The sequence below is a fragment of the Sminthopsis crassicaudata genome, chromosome 4 (assembly GCF_048593235.1).
Source record: "Sminthopsis crassicaudata isolate SCR6 chromosome 4, ASM4859323v1, whole genome shotgun sequence".
Classification (NCBI taxonomy): domain Eukaryota; kingdom Metazoa; phylum Chordata; class Mammalia; order Dasyuromorphia; family Dasyuridae; genus Sminthopsis; species Sminthopsis crassicaudata.
The window spans coordinates 353209780-353228101 of NC_133620.1; the positions used below are offsets into that span (position 1 = coordinate 353209780).

At 45.2% G+C, this 18322-nt stretch overlaps 1 protein-coding gene across 3 annotated transcripts in view; it reads right to left on the reverse strand.

The window, feature by feature from the left end:
* ZNF385C (zinc finger protein 385C) overlaps positions 1 to 18322 on the reverse strand; it is a 42115-nt gene that overhangs the window by 16106 nt on the left and 7687 nt on the right. For 2 of the 3 annotated variants that reach the window (XM_074261550.1, XM_074261549.1), the window contains exon 2: positions 16761 to 17021. In XM_074261550.1, the coding sequence (XP_074117651.1) occupies positions 16761 to 17010 (250 nt within the window). In that variant the 5' untranslated portion in view covers positions 17011 to 17021. Of the gene's footprint in view, positions 1 to 276; positions 352 to 16760; positions 17022 to 18322 lie in introns of those variants that run through there. The other variant, XM_074261548.1, reaches the window with a different exon arrangement.

The window sequence follows — 18322 nt, forward strand, 5'->3', positions numbered from 1 at the left end:
ACTAGAAAACTTCCTTTGGGTGGGGGCGGGCAAGCAGCAGCCCTCAAATTAGCCCCTCGGGGCAGCCGATCGTCCCCCACCACGCACACACACAGATGCACACGCGCGCGCACAGACATACACCGGGTAGTGTGGGGTTCCTCCCGCCTCCCGGGAGCTCCATCCCCGGCCTGAGGGGGATACTGAGACGTCGGGCTGGGACGCGCGGCCCGGACCACTGGGCAGCCCACCCTGCCTCCTCTCCCCAGGTGTGCCCTCACCCCCTCGCAAACTCACTGAGCCATGGGAGCCGCCATCTTGAGCGGTGGACACTCTGTCCGCAGCCTCCTTCGGCTCCGAGGAACTAGAGCAGCCACTAGCGGTTACCAGGGCGAAGAGGCCGCCCGGAGCCGGAGCCCGGAGTGGGGGCGGTTGGAGGACGGAGGAGGAGCAGGCGGCGCCGGGACCCGGGGCCACACCTGCCGCACCTGTCTCACCTAGCAGAGGAAGGAAGGGCGCGCACACCTGAGCGACGGGCCCCGCCCCCTCCCCCAGCTTCTACTGGCCACCGGGGTCACTCCAGCTCCCCCGGGAGCCCCGAAGGGCTAATGAACTTCCTCTCCGAGAACCCCTGAACTCCGGCAAAAAGGATCCCCCGTTCCACGGCCCGCGAGTGCCGCAGACAAGGTGGATGCTGAAGGTCAGACAGCAGCGGCTAGACTCTCCTTCGCCGGGGGGGCAGCGGGAACGGCCCGCCACGAGCCTGGGCTTCGGAGGGAGGTCTCCGTTCGAATCCCAGCTCCGCCATTCGGGCTACCTGCGCTCTCGGGACTTCTAACCCTTTTGCTCCTCTGTTAAATGAAAGGGTGAGACTGGATTATCGGTGGGAACTCTTCCAGCTCTAAGCGCGGGATCATCCAGTCCGGCCCCTCATTTTACAGAGGAGACCCCGACGGGCCGTGGTCAGGGATTTATCCACGGGAGTGGCGCGGAACAGAGCTTGGACTCGAAATCAGTTCCTCCGAGTCCAAATCCAAAAATTTCTCTGAAAAAAAATTTTAATGTATAAGTTTTGCTTTCACATTTCCTTCATTTCCGTGTGTGTGTGTGTGTGTGTGTGTGTGTGTGTGTGAGACTACCTACATTCCTTGCCCAGAGGTGCCTACGCTTGATACAAAATATAAAAAAAGAAAGAGGATGAAACAATTCAGCAAAACCTGCGGACCCGACAACTGAGTCAGACGTAGCGACCGCTTGCGACTTCCCGCTGGGGAAATGCGGATTCGGGGGCGCGGGTAAAGGGGGAGTAGGGACAAAAACAGTTCCCTGGGCACGGGCAGGGGGAAAGAAGTACGTTCTGAACGTGAAGGGGAGGCCCTTCATTAATGCCCGGGCGGCTCTCCTCCCCTCTGTCTGAATGAAGCTGGATCCCACTTCCGACGGACAGGGGTGGTGGAAACAGGAGCCCAACTTGGGTTCCCATCTCGGCGGTGCTACCGACTCAACGTGCCGCCGTGTGCCTGGCTCTCTGGGCCTCACTTTCTGTTCTTGACAAATGAGGAAACCGGCCCAGATGAGGGCTTCTTAAACACTAGGTTTGTTCATTAGTGAGGCTGGTCAACCTCCTGGGGAGATGTGCCAGTTCCTTCTCATTTTATAGATGAGGAAACTGAAGCAAAAAGAGTGACTTGTCATGGTCACCCAAGCTATGAAATGTCCGAAGCTGGACTGGAACTCAGGAAGAGGAGTTTTCCTGATTCCAGGTTCAGCACTCTTATCCACTTGGGCTGCCCTTTTTAAGGCTAATTCTGATATAAATTTGAAAATTAATTTTTCTGGGATTTCTGCTGTGTAAATGCATTTTAAACACAAAGGCAGGTATAATTTTACTTTGAAATTTAAAAAAATTATCCTGTTATCTTTATTATTATTGTCTTATGGGTTAAAAAAAAAAAAAAAAAAGCCCTGTGTCAGCACAGGGTTGGACAGTCTGGTTTCTGAACACATTTCATGATGGGGAAAAAATGCCATCTTTGGTTCACTACCCTCTAACTGAAATTTAGCATTCCTTCTTTTATTTAAAAACATCCGCTTCATTTGACTTACAAAGGGGACATGACAAAAACAAACGACCAAAAAAACTGTTCCGAATCCCTGGGCTCCGTGGTTTCTCGTTAGGTTCCTGACTTTTCTATGAGATCTCTCACCTGGCAAGCCTGGAACACTGTTTATTCGGTCAGAAGACAAGGTCAAAGTGGAAAGGGATGGAGGGAGATGGACCCCTGGCAGCAACCCCCTCACTCGGCCACTGTCTCCCCACTTATCTCCTGGGCCTGGCCCTCCAGCCCCCCAGAGGGCCCCGGGCAGGGGGGACATCCCTGAAGCTGGCACTGAGTCCCACGCGTGCGGCCGCAGGGCCAGCAGCCGCTCCCACGGAGCAGAGGCTGGCGGCCTCCCCGGGCGCTGCGCGCATTTCCAGGCCACATTCACTTTGTAACGCTTTCTGCTTCTGACATGCACGTGGAAGGGCCCGGCCCGGGGGCCTCCACTCAACCAGAAAAGGCCACTGCACAGGGACACGCACGTGCCCGAGCGCCGGGGGCGGTGCTGACAAGGCCGCGTGGAGGACGAGGCGCTCTGGCTCTGCGGCATGGCCAACTACGCCCCAGCTGCCACCGCTTCCCTGCATCCGCGGAGCGCTCTGCTGCCCGTACCCCGGGGATTGGACCGTGTGCACAAAACCAGCGCTGAGTGGGTAGGTAACACTCCCTCACACACACACTGCCCCCCAGGAAGTGGCCTGGGGTCCTCGGGGCCAGGAAGGGCTCTCTTCCGCTCCGTGGGGAGGGCCGCCGCCCCTGCCCCTCCTCTGCCTGGCCTCCCTTGCCGTGGGGCCGAGCCTCCCTGGAGAATGGGGAGGGAAAGCAAGCTTCCTTGAGCAGGCTTTTCCAGCCTGCAACAGCACCTGGCAGGTGAGCCCCAGCCCCAGGGCGAGCTGCTGGAACAAAGAGCCAGACGTGGCCCGGGCTGAGTGTGCGCACCTGCCCCGTGCGTCCAGAGAGCTGGGGGACATCTTTTGCCTACCCGGGCCAGGTGTCTCCGCGGGCCTGAGGGGGGAACGTAGCATGAGTCGGGGAGGAGGAAAGCTGTTTCTTTATTATATCTATAGAAAATAAAAGGATGTCTCAGAAGGAACTGGCAGAAGAGGTCTGAGCCGGGAGTGCTGGCCGGGGTCACCGGTGACAGGCTCAGCGTGGGCTGGGGGGGTGGGAAGGGAGGGGGGGGAGAAACAAGCTTCATCCTCCACTCACTGCAGAGAACAAAGACCTCGGACACAAAGCTTTTCAGTTCTCCCATCCAGCAAACCTTTATTGAGCACAAACTGCGGGCCAGGTGTTGGGAAAGCTAAGACAAAAAGTGAAATTAGTCTTTGCCCTGAAGGAGCTTACATTCTGTAAGGGGGGACATGCACATAAATATATTTTATGAATATAAAATGCTTACACACCTTACAAAAAACTTTGCAAACCCATCCGAGAGAAACACACTGAGGCCCAAATATACCCAGACCATACAGTGACATAAATAAATCCACACACGCAGATGAACACAGAACTCATGCACAGCAAGAAATGCATACACACCAGTAGACTCAGATAAAGCCCCACAAGTTGCACATAGGAAGTAACTATTTTACATGTGTAGAAACCGTGAACAAAGGGTAAGGACGAATGCAGGGTTAAAGAGAGAGCCAGAGAATGGGATGATTGAGGAGTCTGGGTCAGAGCTCCCACTAGTCTCCCTCTCCCAATTTTCATAAGCAAATTAGTGAATCAGATTTTCTTTTCATATGTTCATTTTCATACTCTCTGAAGTCCAAATATGATTGGGGGGGGATAGACAACCTAAAATTGTTGTGGATGACAAAGGCAAGAGAAACAGAGTATCCCATCAGTAGCCTTAGTTTTTCCTTCCTGCTCTTAAAGTGCCTAAAGAGAAAGCAAGCGTTATGACATTCTGTAAGGAAAAAAAAAGTGATGGCTTTTCCATCCTTAAAGAAAGAGAAAACAATCACTTGGTAGGGTTGGAGGGAGACTAAGGAAGCAGTTGATCTCTGGTTCTTTTAAGGGGCTCAAAGAAAACCCGAGGGAAATGGGGAGATTATGGATAGAGTCTTCTCCCAGAAAAGATAGGTAACACCCTCCCTCCCCCCCCCTCACACACACACACACACACACACCTTACTTCTTTAGTCCAAATCTTTCACCTAAGAATCTTTTCTTTTTCTCTTTGATTCATTATCTCTACCCCCAACAAAATAAACATATGTTCTAGAAAATCCCAAGTTGTCCCCACATTTCCAAGAGACTCCAAAAACCCCTTTGGGGTACTTGGGTGATGTTGGTGTTGATTTGATGCAAGAAAATCCTGACACATCTGCCAGCTGGTAATACATCTGGGCTCATGCCCCCCCCCCCTTTCTAATCGTCCTCCAAAGACTCAAAAAACATCTATGGATTGTACCTCCTACTATCAGATCTATGCTATTTCCCACCCCTTATCTCCCAAGCCCATGTTCCAAACCTGAGGGTCTTTCCTCCATTCCCCTTTTACCCTCATTCCAACCTAAGAATCAATTTAACTGAGCACTAACTGACTGATAATTGGGAATCCTGACAGATGAGAGCAAGGGGAACAAAAGTAGAGGTAAATTGGTCATCTTCCCGACCCTATCCCCGACTAAAGAAAAGTAGTCTTGGAGTACTTACCCAAGAGCATTGTGAGTCCCTGGAAAGCTTTTCTCAAGTGGAGAGCAAATGAATCCCTGGCTGAGAAAGGGAAGCAGGGAGGAGTGAGGAAGGGAGGGAGGAAAAGGAGGGGGAGCCTGTGAGAGAGGGGGAGACCAGGAAGAGGGAGAGGGGGAGAGAGAAAGTAAGGGGGGGAGAGACAGAGAGAGAGAGGGGTGGAAGAGGGAGGGAGGGAGGGAGAGCAAGCAGAGGCAAACACAGACATTGTGCCAAAGCTTCCTAGGCTTCAGTAAATAGCACTCTCTACACTCACTAACTACAGGAACCTTCTCCCAAAGGATGGAGCTCTCCTATTCCATACAGCACTCTTTTCCAATGACAAAGTCATAAAACATACACTAAGCTCTTGCTCCTATTTTGGGATGGGGAGGTGGGTCATCAGGGGAGCGCCTAAGAGGTCTTTATCGTAGATACTGGATCAGGAAGGCCTTGGAATGAAGAGACATCCCATCCCCACTCTGCCCCTAAACAGGAGAGTCGGTTCTTTCTGCAGCCCCATCTTAGGACCCAATGCACAGATGCAACTTATTTGTTCTTGAATACTCTTACCTTCGTCAATGTTGTCAAGCTATCTGTGCATATATTTTGAAAATAAAACGCTTACAAAAACACTCCTACTTTCCCCGACTCTCTGCCTCCCCTCCCACATTTCCCCCCTCTCTCAAGAAGGGTGCAGGAGCTTGGGGAAAGGCAGTAGCTTGCTAAGTATACTTAGTTCGGGCTTTGCGGTCCAGAGGGGATCCCTACATCTTGTACTTAGAACCGTGGTCCTGCTTTCTGTGGTAGATGGCAACTGGGGGAGGGAGGAGGGAGGAGTAGAATCCTGGTCCCTCCACCAACTAATCCTCTTTTCCTCTTCCTATTTCTTCACCCACCTGGGCACCTGGCAGTGGGGCTGCCAGGAGGATTGGATCCCAGCCTTCCTCGGTGCTCCCCACCCCCCCAGGCCTTCTCCTCATCTCAGCTCAGCCCCCTACCCCCCTACCCCCCACCCTCCCGTCTGCGGCAGACAATGAGTGATGATTTCTGCCTCGTCTCCCTCCCCCTAACAGCAGCATACCTGAGCTACAAAGAAAGTAAAAAATGAGAGTAGGAGGAGGAAGAAGCTGGTGGAAAACAGGTTCGCTTAGGAAGTCACCCTGGAAGAAGGTTATCCCTTTAGACAAGGAAACTCAAACCCAATCACTAATTAATCTGCCCAGGGACACAGATGAAGTCTTTTTTCTCTTCTGGGAGCTGGGATTTGGGTTAAGCTTCCTCCTCGTCCTCTACCCCCACCCTGGCCGGATCCTGGTGGTCCTGGAGGCAGACAGGAATTTGTACCTCAGCCCAGAGGGCCAGGAGCTGGCTGGGAGCTAGCTTGGGGGTGGGGAGATGGTGATTGAGAAGGATCCGAGTCACCAAATGATTCCTCTTCTCTCATCCCATCAGGGATCAAGGCAAGAAACAGACAAAATTGGGGGCTGAGGATGTGGGGGCTGGAATCTCAACAGGAAGGACCTCGGCTAGACCGCAAAAAGAACTTCCTAATTGTTCAGGGCAGGATCCAAAGTTCCTCTGAAACTTGATTCCTGAGACCCCACATTCTGATTTCTTTTATGGCACAGGGTGGGGAGCAGGAACCTATCAAATTTTCCAAAATGGAGTTAAGTTTCCTGGGAAGATACATGTGGGTCCTTTGTGGGAACCAGTGACCCAGGAAGGTTTCTGAGATAAATGGGAAAGAATGGTGGAGAGGGAAAAGAAGGGATTACTAGATGAAAAATAATTAATCATTTGAGGTTAAGAGTAAGGATGTTCATCAAGAATCAGGCAATGAACCTAATTCATAATCTTTGATCTAGGACCAAGAATGTAGCAAAAGTCAAAGAGCAATACCCTAAGAGATTAAAGAGACTGATTAGAAAAAGGAGTAGGGGAGGTCTGAGGGGGATATGTGATTCCCATGCCTTATTCCTCCCTCCCCAGTCTAGGAAGTGATAGATCTCCTCCGGGGGAGTCTGCCCCAAATCTGTGACTGACTCAATCTTGGTCTTTCCAGTCCTACTTAGTATCTGCCAACAGGGCCCATCCAGACCACCCCCCCCCAGACATTTCAATAATGCCTGCAATGAATTATTTCTAAAATCCCTTCCCTTTCCTCTGCGGTCACATTTCTCTAGACAGTGGGAAGGGGAGTACAAGGCAGTGGAACAGTTGTGCCATCTGAATTAAAGTGACTCCTATCTTGGTCTTTGGTTGGGCACTAGGAGGCAAAATAGGTAAAAGGGCTGGATCTGGAATCAGGAAAACTCCTCTTCCTGAGTTCAAATCCAGCCTCAGACACTTACCAGACTCTGGGCAAGTCACTTAATACTATTTGCCTCAGTTTCTTTATCTGTCAAATGAGCTGCAAATGACAAATTACTCCAGTATCTTTGCCAAGAAAAACCGAAAACGGGGTCATGAAGTATCTGACACGACTAATCAGCTAGCTCAATCTTTAATATAGGAGTAGTTCTTAATAAGATGGACAACAATTTAAGCTCCATATTGGGTACTAAAGCACTGAATCCTGATTCTGTATAATAACATTTTTATAGTACCTTACATGCCATTTATTTGATTCTCATTAACAACCCGATGAGATAGATAATATTACTACTCCTTTTTTGCAGAAGAAGAAACAGACAAGGCAGAGAGAAATTTTAAAAAATGATTTGCCCAGTCACACCACTGATAATAAATAACACTTTATAATAGCATAATTATAACTAATATATAATAAATAGCATTTTATAGGGCTCTAAGGTTTGCAAAACACTTTGCACCCAAAGTACACAGTATGTGTCTAAGGTTGAATTAGAACTCAGGGCCCAGGTGAGGTGAGTTGACATAAGTTAGTAGTATATCAGTCAGCTTGGTTGGGTGACTTCCTGCAGCTCACCTGGGACCTCACTGTGGCAAGGGGCTCCTTTTAATTCTTCATAGTGGATTCCTTGGCAAACCACTCCAGTATCTTTGCCAAGAAAAACCAGTAGACAGCACTGGCATAGGGTCATGACTGAACAACAAAAGCAAATTAATTCCTTATCCTATTCCCCATAGAAGCTACTCCAAATCCCTTCTTCTCTCTTCAAACTTCCTCCACCTCCCCATTCCTGTTCGCTCAGCTTAGGACCTCCACTCATATTTTACTGAAAAGATTGAGGCCATTCCCTGGAAGTTCTACTTTTTCATCCCCTTTCTTCATCTTAAAACTCTTCAACATTCTCCCCAATCTTTCCTCCTTTATTCCAATTTCTGATGATATAACCTTACGCTTTGCCTAGGTTATCCTCTCTTCTATGTACCCTTTATCTCATTCCTTTCATCTTATCTAGCAGATTGTTTGTACCCTCTGCTTAATCTTTAGTCTTTCCTAACTATTGGATACTTCTCCTCTGCTTTCAGATATACCCAAATCTCCTTAATCCTTAAAAACCTTCATTAGATCATATAACCCTATCATCCTATATATCTCTTCCCTTTTTCAGTCTAAATCTTAAAGAAAGTTCCCTAGATTTTGTTGCTTCCTTTGCAGTTTGGGAGCTTACTTCTTTATTCAACTAAATCTACTCTCTACAAAGTTACTATTGATTTCTTTATAGTATATATCTGTGTGAACACACACACACACACACACACACACACAGAGTATATTTAGATCTAATGGTCTTTTCCAGGACTTCATCTTTCCTAACCTCTCTATGGTATTTCATTCTGTCAACCCTCTCCTTGGTTATAGTCTCTCTTTCTTTCTTTCTTTCTTCCTTCCTTCCTTCCTTCCTTCCTTCCTTCCTTTCTTTCTTTTTTTTTTTTTTTGAGTTTCCATGAAAATACTATGTTCTATTTCTTAGATTCCTTCCTTTCCATCAATATAATCTAGGTATTTTCCTCAATTTCTCACTTTTTCTCATCCCACATATCCAATTAGTTGACATATTCTCCTACCTCTACTTTCCAATATCTCAAATATCCACCCCCTTCTCATTATTCATATAGCTCTTCTTGTTATTCATATAGTCACTAACTTGGTTCAGTACTATTACAATGGCTTTCTAATTAACCTCCCTGCTTCAAGATTACCCAATTTCATAAATTTTCTTTTGGGATTTTTTTTTTTTTGGTAAGCAATCAGGGTTAAGTGACTTGCCCAGAATTACATAGCTAATGTCAAGTGTCTAAGGTTGGATTTGAATTCAGATCCTCCTAATTCCTGGGCCAGTGTTCTATACACTTATGCCATTTAGCTGCCCCTCAATTTATTGTTGACATAACTACTAAGCTGATTTTCACAGGTCTTACTATAGCACTCCCTTATTCAATAACTTCATTGGCTTCCATTGACTCTAGGATAAAACAGAAAGTCTTTTTTGGCTTTTAAAAGAAATTATGGTTTTTTTTTTTTACTATGAAACATGACAGTCATCAACTAATAGCACATTTCCATATCCAAAAGACAGAAAATGAAGATTGCAAAGAAAATTGTGTATATACATATTGTATAGCTTGTTTTTAAAAGTAATACAACAATTTTATCATAATAATCCTGACACTTCTGGTCTTTGCCCGTTTTGGTTCTTTGTTTTTTATATGTTTCATTGCCTTTTTTTTTATCACTGTCAATACTCCCTTTTTATTCTATAGCATTCCTCCCTTTCCCATTAAAAGTCTTTTCTTGCTACAGATATGATTGAGCAAAACTAATTTGTATCATAGGGCAGCTAAATGGCACAGTAGATAGAGTACCAGTCTTGGAGTCCAACTCCAGCTCTCAGATACTCACTATATGAATCTAGGCAAGTCACTTAACCCTATTTGCCTCAATTTTCTCATCTGTAAAATGAGCTGAAAAAGGAAATGGCAAATCACTTCAGTATCTTGCCCAAGAAAACCTCAAATAAGGTCCCAAATAATTAGACATTACTGAACAACAACAAATTTATATCACATGGTTGTTTCTTAAAAGTGGTCAGATAATGTTTTGTTCTGTTTTTTTTTTAAGTTTTTAAGTAAATTCTTCTCCTTTAAGTTTATCTCTTAAGCTCCTCTTAACACAGAGTATTGATTTATTGTAGAAGGAATTTTGTTCAGCTTATTTATGCCGCTAGCCTTAGTTTCTAGATTTATTCTAACACAAGGATCTACTCTTGGATGGCGTGTTTAGGCCCTATCCCTGATAAATATCAGATGCTGCTTTTCTACCATGAATTCTGGTCTGGTACTGAGGAGGGATCAGCAACTTCCCACTGCCTCAGCCTCTGGCTTCTGCCTGGCTCTCCCAATAGGAAGCTCCAGCCTTTGTGTCCATCTGAAAATTGGCTTTGTCTTTTGCCATAGCTTGAAACTGAGTTTCATAGTGTGTCAAAAGCTTACTAGAAAACTTGGAAGATACATGTTTATAATATGTTATTCATATATATATATATATATATATATATATATATATATATATATATATATATATATATATATATATATATATATATATTTTTTTTTTTTTTTTTTTTTCTTTGCTGAGGTAATTGGGGTTAAGTGACTTGCCCAGGGTAACACAGCTAGGAAGTATTAAATGTCTGAGGTCACATTTGAACTCAGGTCCTCCTGAATTCAGGGCTGGTTCTCTAACCACTGCACCAACCAACTAGCTACCCCCTCATTTCCATTTCAAACATAGAATGAACCTTTATATATTTAGTGATGAACTCCTCCTACTTAGGCTCAGGGAGCAGATCTTCACCAGTCTCCCCCATCACCAGCCCAGGATATGGGAAGCCAGTAGCTCACCCTGGCTCTCTCCTTGTCCATATTCCACTATATATTCCCCTCTTTTCTGGCCTTCCTGCCAATACCCGCTTTCTCTTTCTCCTTACGACTATATGTCATTGCACATATCCCTATTTCCACCTGTGAAGGGGGGATCTGGAGAAGCAGCTCCACTCCTAACCTCAGGGCCATTCTTCCTTTGCTAAAGATCTTTAAAAAAGAGCTTTAGTCTGGAATGACTGTGGGGTTAACATGGCTACACATGCTTCAGTGAGCAGGGAGTCAGCAACTACACTTCTGGTAAGATGGAGGATGACTTCTTACCATCTACCCTGCTTTTGTGCCCTCCCATATCTCTCTGTCCCCTCCCATTACTGCCATCCACTATATATAACTCTACATAGATACCTTGTTATTTCTCTCAGTTTGAATTCAAACCCCACAAGATTGGGGACTGTCTCACTTTTCTAATTGTACCTAGAGCAGTTAGCACAGTTTTTGGCACATAAAAAGCATTTTGAAATGTCTTTTCACTCATTCACTTATCCATCCATTCATTCATTCCCTATAATCCATCAACCCTGGCCCAGGAAAATATTCAAAGCCCCAGAAAGGCCTTTGTTTTGGGGATAGAGGAAAGGTCAGAAGGCAAAAGAGGAGGGTTAGTAAAGTCATTGATCTTTATTGGAATGAGACTCTTGGTACCTCCCACCCTGAGGGCTCTAGCGATCAGAATGAGGGGCAGTTTGGTGAAAGACCGAGATACATTCCTGGGGAATGAAAGAGGCCCCTGTGCAGGAAACAGGTGAGATGGGGGCAGGGAAGGATATAAGAAAAAGGGAAGAGGGGAAGGTGGTTGGGGAAAATAGGCTCATGTAGCTTTTCCCCTATCTCATGCCTCTGGAACATCTCCCTCTGAGAAGACTTGGAAATTCCAGAAGGGATAAAAAGGGGGAGAAAGAGATTCCCCATGTCCAGTCTCCTTTCCCCATTCCCTCTCCTCCCTGCAGTTCTTCTGCCTCTTTGCCAGATCCTCCCACCTTAGTGTTGGATTAGGGAGAGGAATCAACAGGAAGTGCATTATCATCTGTGACTGCTTGTCGGTCTGCATGAACTGGCCCCCCAGTAGCCCCAAATTATAGTGACAGCGCCATGGAATGGACACAGTCCTTCCCCCACCCACATCCTTGCTCCCTGACAGGCAGCCTGGTATAGGGAGAGCCTGCCCCTTCCTGTTCTCAGCCCAATATACATTCTCTATCCTCCAACTGCAGCAAAGAGGAGAGGAGATCCCCATACAGGCTTATACAATGCAGTGGCTTCCTAGAGCTGCCAGGACTGTGACTGTAGCAAATATAGTATGTAACAGAGAGACAGACAAGAGAGATGCCAGAGACAGAGAGAAACTTAGAAAGAGAGGGAGACAGGGAGAGTAAAGAGAAGAGAAAAAAGAAGAGGAAGAAAGTGTGAGGGAGAAAGGGAAGGAGGAAAAGACAGAGATGGAGACAAAAACCAAGAAACAAGGAGAGGGAAGAAGATAAGAGAGAGAACAGAAGGAGGAGGGATGAAGAAAGAGCAAACAAGGTGTATGAGGGAGAAAGGGAATGAGGAGGAGAAACAGAAAAATTGAAAGGCATAAAGAGGAGAGAGATGGAACAAGATAGAAAGGAGAAGAGAAGAGAGTAAAGAGAGGGAGAAGAATAAAAAGTTTGAGAGGAAGATAGTGAGTCAGAGACACACAGAGAGACAGAAATAAAGAGAGACAGAGAGGGAGAAAGAAATAGAGGGGAAAATGATGGAGAAGAGACAGAGAGAGAGAGAGAGATAAGAGGCAGAGAGAAAGGGGGAGAGAGATATATAGAAAGAGAGATAGACAGAGGGAGAGACAGGGACAGAGAGAGAGACAGAGAGAAACAGAGAGAGAGAGGAGAGAGGAATCTCTTGATGATCCAAGACACAAATGATCCTTGTCTCTGCTCTAGCTTTAAACACAGTGTGTTCTTTCCCTCCCCATCATCCTCTCCCAGTTTACAGCATCATAAATTTACAGCTAGCAGGGACCTCAGAGATTATCTATGCACTCCTCTCATTTTACAGAAGAGGAAACTGAGACAGACAGACAGGGGTATAGAGCTGGTGTCTGAGGCCAGATCTGAACTCAAGGATATGAGCCTTTCTGGATCATTAAACTACCCAAGATGGGGTAGGAAGCTTGGAAAGCTTAGCTGCATTGCTACTCATCTTCTGATAGGGAGGCGATAGACTCAGGGTGCAAAATGAGACAAAACATTTTTTGAACATCTGTCAATACAGGAGTTTGTTATGCTTGACTAAGTAGTCTCAAGAATTTCGTTTTGCCTTTTTAAATAGGAGCCGAGAAAGAATAGAGTCTGCTAACTGGGGCAGGAGTGGCTTAATTGCTATGAAGAAGCCAATGAGACCATGAATTCATCTCCAGATCATGGGCTATAGTCATACTTTTGGCCCTGGCCATTCCCAACTATATAAGGTTCCAGAAGGAGTATGGGAAGTAGAACCAAATTAGAAACTGATCACCTGAAGGCAAGATAAAGTGGCTTACCAAGGAAAGGGCTTCTGAGCCAGGAGGGGATTGTCAGAGGGGAAGGCAGCCTTCTCCCATCTCTTGCTGATGACACACAGCCTCAGGGCCCCGAGGGAGTCAAAGGAGATAGGCCTGGGCAGTTTCTGAGCTGGAGGCTGTTCCCGGATCTCAAAGATCTCTGCAGCACTTTAACTAAATGCTGTCCAGAGAGACCAGTGGCTAAAGGCAAAAAGTATCTAAGCTTCCCTGGGAAAGCCTCGAGAGCAGGGCAGGCTGCCCAGTCCAGCTATACTCTCTGTCCAGAGGCAAAGCACAGCCAGGTCCAGTCAGGTGCGAGACTGGCCCTATAGAGCAGGCCCAACCACCTGTCCATCTCTCTGAGAGCAGCTAAACCCCCTCATGTGCGCCCCGCTGCTACTGTGCTGTGGGTATGACCCCACTCCTCCCTCTCTCGAATTCTAGGTGTTGGGAGCAGACAGTCATCTTGCTTTGTGATAGCTTACTTTTATTTAAATTAAATAAATAACTGCCCTTGCCAGGCGACAGGACAAAAGGCTTTTGCTAAATAACTGAATCTACCAGAAGATTGTTATGGAGAAATACATTGATGAGAGCTCATGAACTAGGGCTAGGAAGATATTCATCAGAATGTGTGACTGTTTACCAGTGGTCTGTATTTGGGACACATTATTAAGTTATTCTGCATTATTAAAATTCTAAGTCTAGAAATCAACAAAACAATAAACCAAGTCTTAATTTGTAGTATTTGCCAAACTCTCTCCAGAGACCATTTAAATTGGTTCTTGAAATACATCTGCAGGGCTACCTCTAAAATTCTGAAATTAATAGCAGCCACCCTTGTGGGGACTCAAATTGCCAATACCAGTGCGGATTGGGTACATGATCCCCAAAGATGTGTTTCATAAAAATTAAACAGTAATAGATATAATTTATATCATGCTTTGAGGTTTGTAAAGTACTTTGTATCCATTATGTTACACACAACACATATGTATACATAAATATATCCTTTCTATAGACTGCTTGGGAGTGGAGGGTGGATGAAAGAGGGAAAAAAAGGGGAAGAGAGTAAAAGAATAATTTACAAGGAAGTAAAGAGAAGTTGGGCATTCATGAATATAATTTCTTCTATTAATATATATATGTATGTATGTGTGTATACATATACATATACACTTTCTGAACTGGTAATTTGTTGTTATATATCTTGAATCTTCCCTCATGTTCTGCTAGGCACATGACAATGTTCTTTTTTGTTTTGTATTCCTTTTCTATTTTTCTTATTCTGTTTTTTTAATAAAATAAATTAACTAAAATATTAAAAACTATCTTGACATGTAATTGGAAAAATAAAATGCTATTGAAATTTTTAAAAAGAAACATACACTGAAGTATACTTTCTTGCACTTTATATTTCTCAAATTTTTATTATTTTGGGTTTGTTTGGGTTTTTTTGGTAATATGGCTGATATGGAAATATCTCATAAGACTTCACATGTGTTATTGATATCAAATTGCTTGCTTTCTCATTAGAGGTGGAATGGAAGGAGACAATTTAGAACTTGAAATTTAAAGAAAAAGAATGCTAAAAATAAATCAACAAAGTTTAAAGAAATAAGATATGTACATTGTGTAAATCATAGAAGCAAAATGCCACTTTTTCCTGATTCCTAGAAGGACTAGAAAGTCTGCAAAAGAGCCTCCCCTACAGGTTCCCTTTCTGTTCTTGTTTTTCTATTTCATTCTCATTTACCCATCAGCCAGAATTAAGTTTAAAAACTCACTTATGCATTCTCTCAATAAAAAGTATCACACAGCCAAAGCATAACTTTTCATTACGTCCTCCCTTTCCTGACCTCAGACTTTCCTGTCAAACTTCTGGAAAGTCACTCGAACCAGAGAAATCCAGAAATCTCAGCTGGAATCCTAGCACCAAGAGAACATGCACTTCAGACAGCAAGTGTCTCTCAACCCCATAACATGAAAAAAGTCACAAAAAAACCCAATGGAAGGGGCCTATGACAGACTGATACATAGTTGGTAGAACTGTGAATTAGTTCAGTCATTCTGGAAAAAATTTGGATTTATACTTGAGAAATCAGAAAGCCATTCTTTGACTCAGTGATACTGCAACCAAGTATGGACCCCTAGGAGGTCAAGGTCAGAAGGAAAGATCCTATGCATAGGAAAAAAAACACTATAATACCATTTTTTTGTAGTAGCAAAGGACTAGAATGAAAGTGAGTGCCCTTCAATTGCAGAAAGGCCAAACAAATTGGTATATGAATACAATGGAATATTGTGGTACTGTAAGAAATTATGAACACAATTCAAAAAAACTTATAAAGACTTTTGTATCAACTTGTGAAAAGTGAAATATATAAAACCAGAAGAATAAATCTGGATGAGAACCACAATAATGGGAAGGACAACATTCAGAACTCTAATCCCTGCAGTGAAACCCATCATGATTTCAGAGGATTTAATGATGAAACCTGTTTTCTATATCTCATCAGAGAGACAGCAACGTATAGGGACAGAACAAGGCAGACGTTCTCAGACATGAACAATGTGTTGTTGAAATTTGTTTTCTTAGGACCCTCATGTATAAAAAACGTAGCGGCCATTAGTAACAAGCAACTGAAAACTGAGTGAATGCCCATCAGCTGGGGAATGGCTGAATAAATTGTGGTATATGAATGCTATGGAATATTATTGTTCTGTAAGAAATGATCAGGAGGATGATTTCAGAAAATCTTGGAAAGATTTACATGAACAGATGCTGAGTGAAGTGAGCAGGACCAAGAGAACATTATACACAGCAACAACAAAATTATGTGATGATCAACTGTGATGGACTTGGCTCTTTCAATAATGAGGTGTTTCAAGGCAATTCCAATAGACTTGGGATAGAGAGAGCCATCCACAACCAAAGAGAGAACTATGGGGACTGGATCAAAGCAGAGAATTTTCATCTTTGTTGTTGTTTGTTTACTTGATTTTTTTTTCTTTTGATCTGATTTTTTTTTGCATAGTATGATGAATATGGAAATATTTTGCACATGTTTAACCCAGCTCCCCTCCTTGGGGAAGGGAGAGAGGGGGGAAAATTTAGAACACAAAGTTTTGCAAAGATAATAGTTAAAAACTATCTTTGCATGTATTTAGAAAAATAAAATACTATTAAAAATAAATAAATACAGAAATAGAAGAGGAAAAAAAGACATTTGTTTTCTTGACCATACTTATTTGTCACAAGATGGGATGACTACTAGGGTAAGAAGTAGCTGTGGTGGGGAGGAGTTTTGGGGAAGTGACAATGATTTTTAGAAAAGAGCATCAATAAAACATTTTAAAAGAAAAAAAAGAGGGGGCTTCAGGGTGAGATTCCCTAAAGAGCCATCTTGGCCCTCAGACATTTTCCAAGGGGGATCCCATATTCAGGGGTCCCACACAGAGAGGGCCGTGGACTCCCTCCAGGGAGTGACATTTCCAGGGAGGACTCCCAGTGAGGAGACAGGACCCCACAGAAGGTCCGCCACAGGGAGCCCCTACAGACAGGGCTCCAGACCTGTGAGGTGCAGAAGTCTCTGAAGGCTTACCTGGTCCTGAAGGGGTCTTGCCTGAGCTGAGCTGCCGCAGGCGTCTCTGGTGAGCACGGCCCCCACAATGCACCTGGGCCTGGGCTGCAGAGTTGAGCTGAATGTTGCAGACATCACAGAGTGTGTACGATGGTCGCTTCCTCTCTCGCTTGGGCCGAGAGGGCTCTGGGAGCTGGGGGGGACATTCAGAGCCCCCTGGAGCAGGAAGGCCCTTGTCCCCTGGAGGGGCTGGGCTCAGCGGCCGTTTCATACCTGAAGGGGCTGGGGGAAGACAGAGAAATCAGAGGAGAGCTCCAGGAACTGGGGAGGGGGGCTGGCTGGAGAGTCTCCAAACTCAAACCGGATACTTTCCCACCAAGGTAAGCATCAGTCTCCCTAAAATGCCATGGTAGGAGAGCCAAAGGACCTGGGTTTGAATTCTGCCTCTGGGGCTTAATACCAGTGTGACCTTGGGTACTCATTTTTCTCATCTGCCAAATGAGGGCACTGGACTATCTTCCCACTCTTAATCCTCCAGCCCTTCCCCTTCAGTAATGAAGGAATATTCAGAAAAGTGGCCCATAAATACAAACTCCCTTAGAGACAGGGAGAAATATGGAGATTGGGGCAGAGACAAGAAGTGGCTTTGCACCTCAGTCTCTCCCTACTCCCAAGCACCCACACATGTCCTCCCCCAGTGCAGACGGATCCTGGGCTGGGGCAGATAGGGCACTGCCTGGGAGCTGGAACAGCTGCTGGCCCCCTGCTCCCTCCCCTCCCCATTGCCTCTTGGCAACCCTGACAGTGTCCATCCCCAGTCCCCTCCAGCCAGGGGGGCTTCCTCGGGCAGGACACCCGGAAGGCTGTCTCCCATTGGAGTCCCTTGTCACTGCTCCCCACGCTGGCCCCACCAAGTGTCTCTCAACACGGGCCCCTCAAAACCTGGCTCAGCCTCCTGTTCAGACAGCTCCTGCCAGGTAACCCCAATCCGACCCTGGTAAAGGGGAAACAGGATACAGCACCTCACATCCACAGAGGCCTTTAAGGTATACATACAATCAATAACATGGGGGGGAGGCAAATTTTACATTTTATGTGACCTGAACATTTTGGCCTAAATAACTTGAATGAGGTCACAGGTAAATGTCTGAGGCAGGATTCAAACAGGGTAATTCTCCTCTTACAAAAGGATCACAGGATTTGCAACAGGGAAAGGACATCAGAGATCATTTTTAGGAGACCACCTTTGTTAGTCTAGTAAACTTAGGGAATCCTTCTCAGAACATCCCCCCCCCTCCCCGAGGCTGGGGTTAAGTGACTTGCCCAGGGTCACATAGCTAGGAAGTGTTAAGTGTCTGAGACCAAATTTGAACTCGGGTCCACCTGAATTCAAGGGTGGTGCTCTATCCACTGCGCCATGTAGCTGCCCCTAAGAACATTATTTTTAAAAGCATAAAATACAATCTATACGATTACAAAGGAAACCAATTACATGAAAATTCAGGAATGAAAATATTATTTTTAAAGTCCATCTATGACTAGATTTAAGGTCAAGAATGTAATCTTTTAGTTCAAACTCTTGA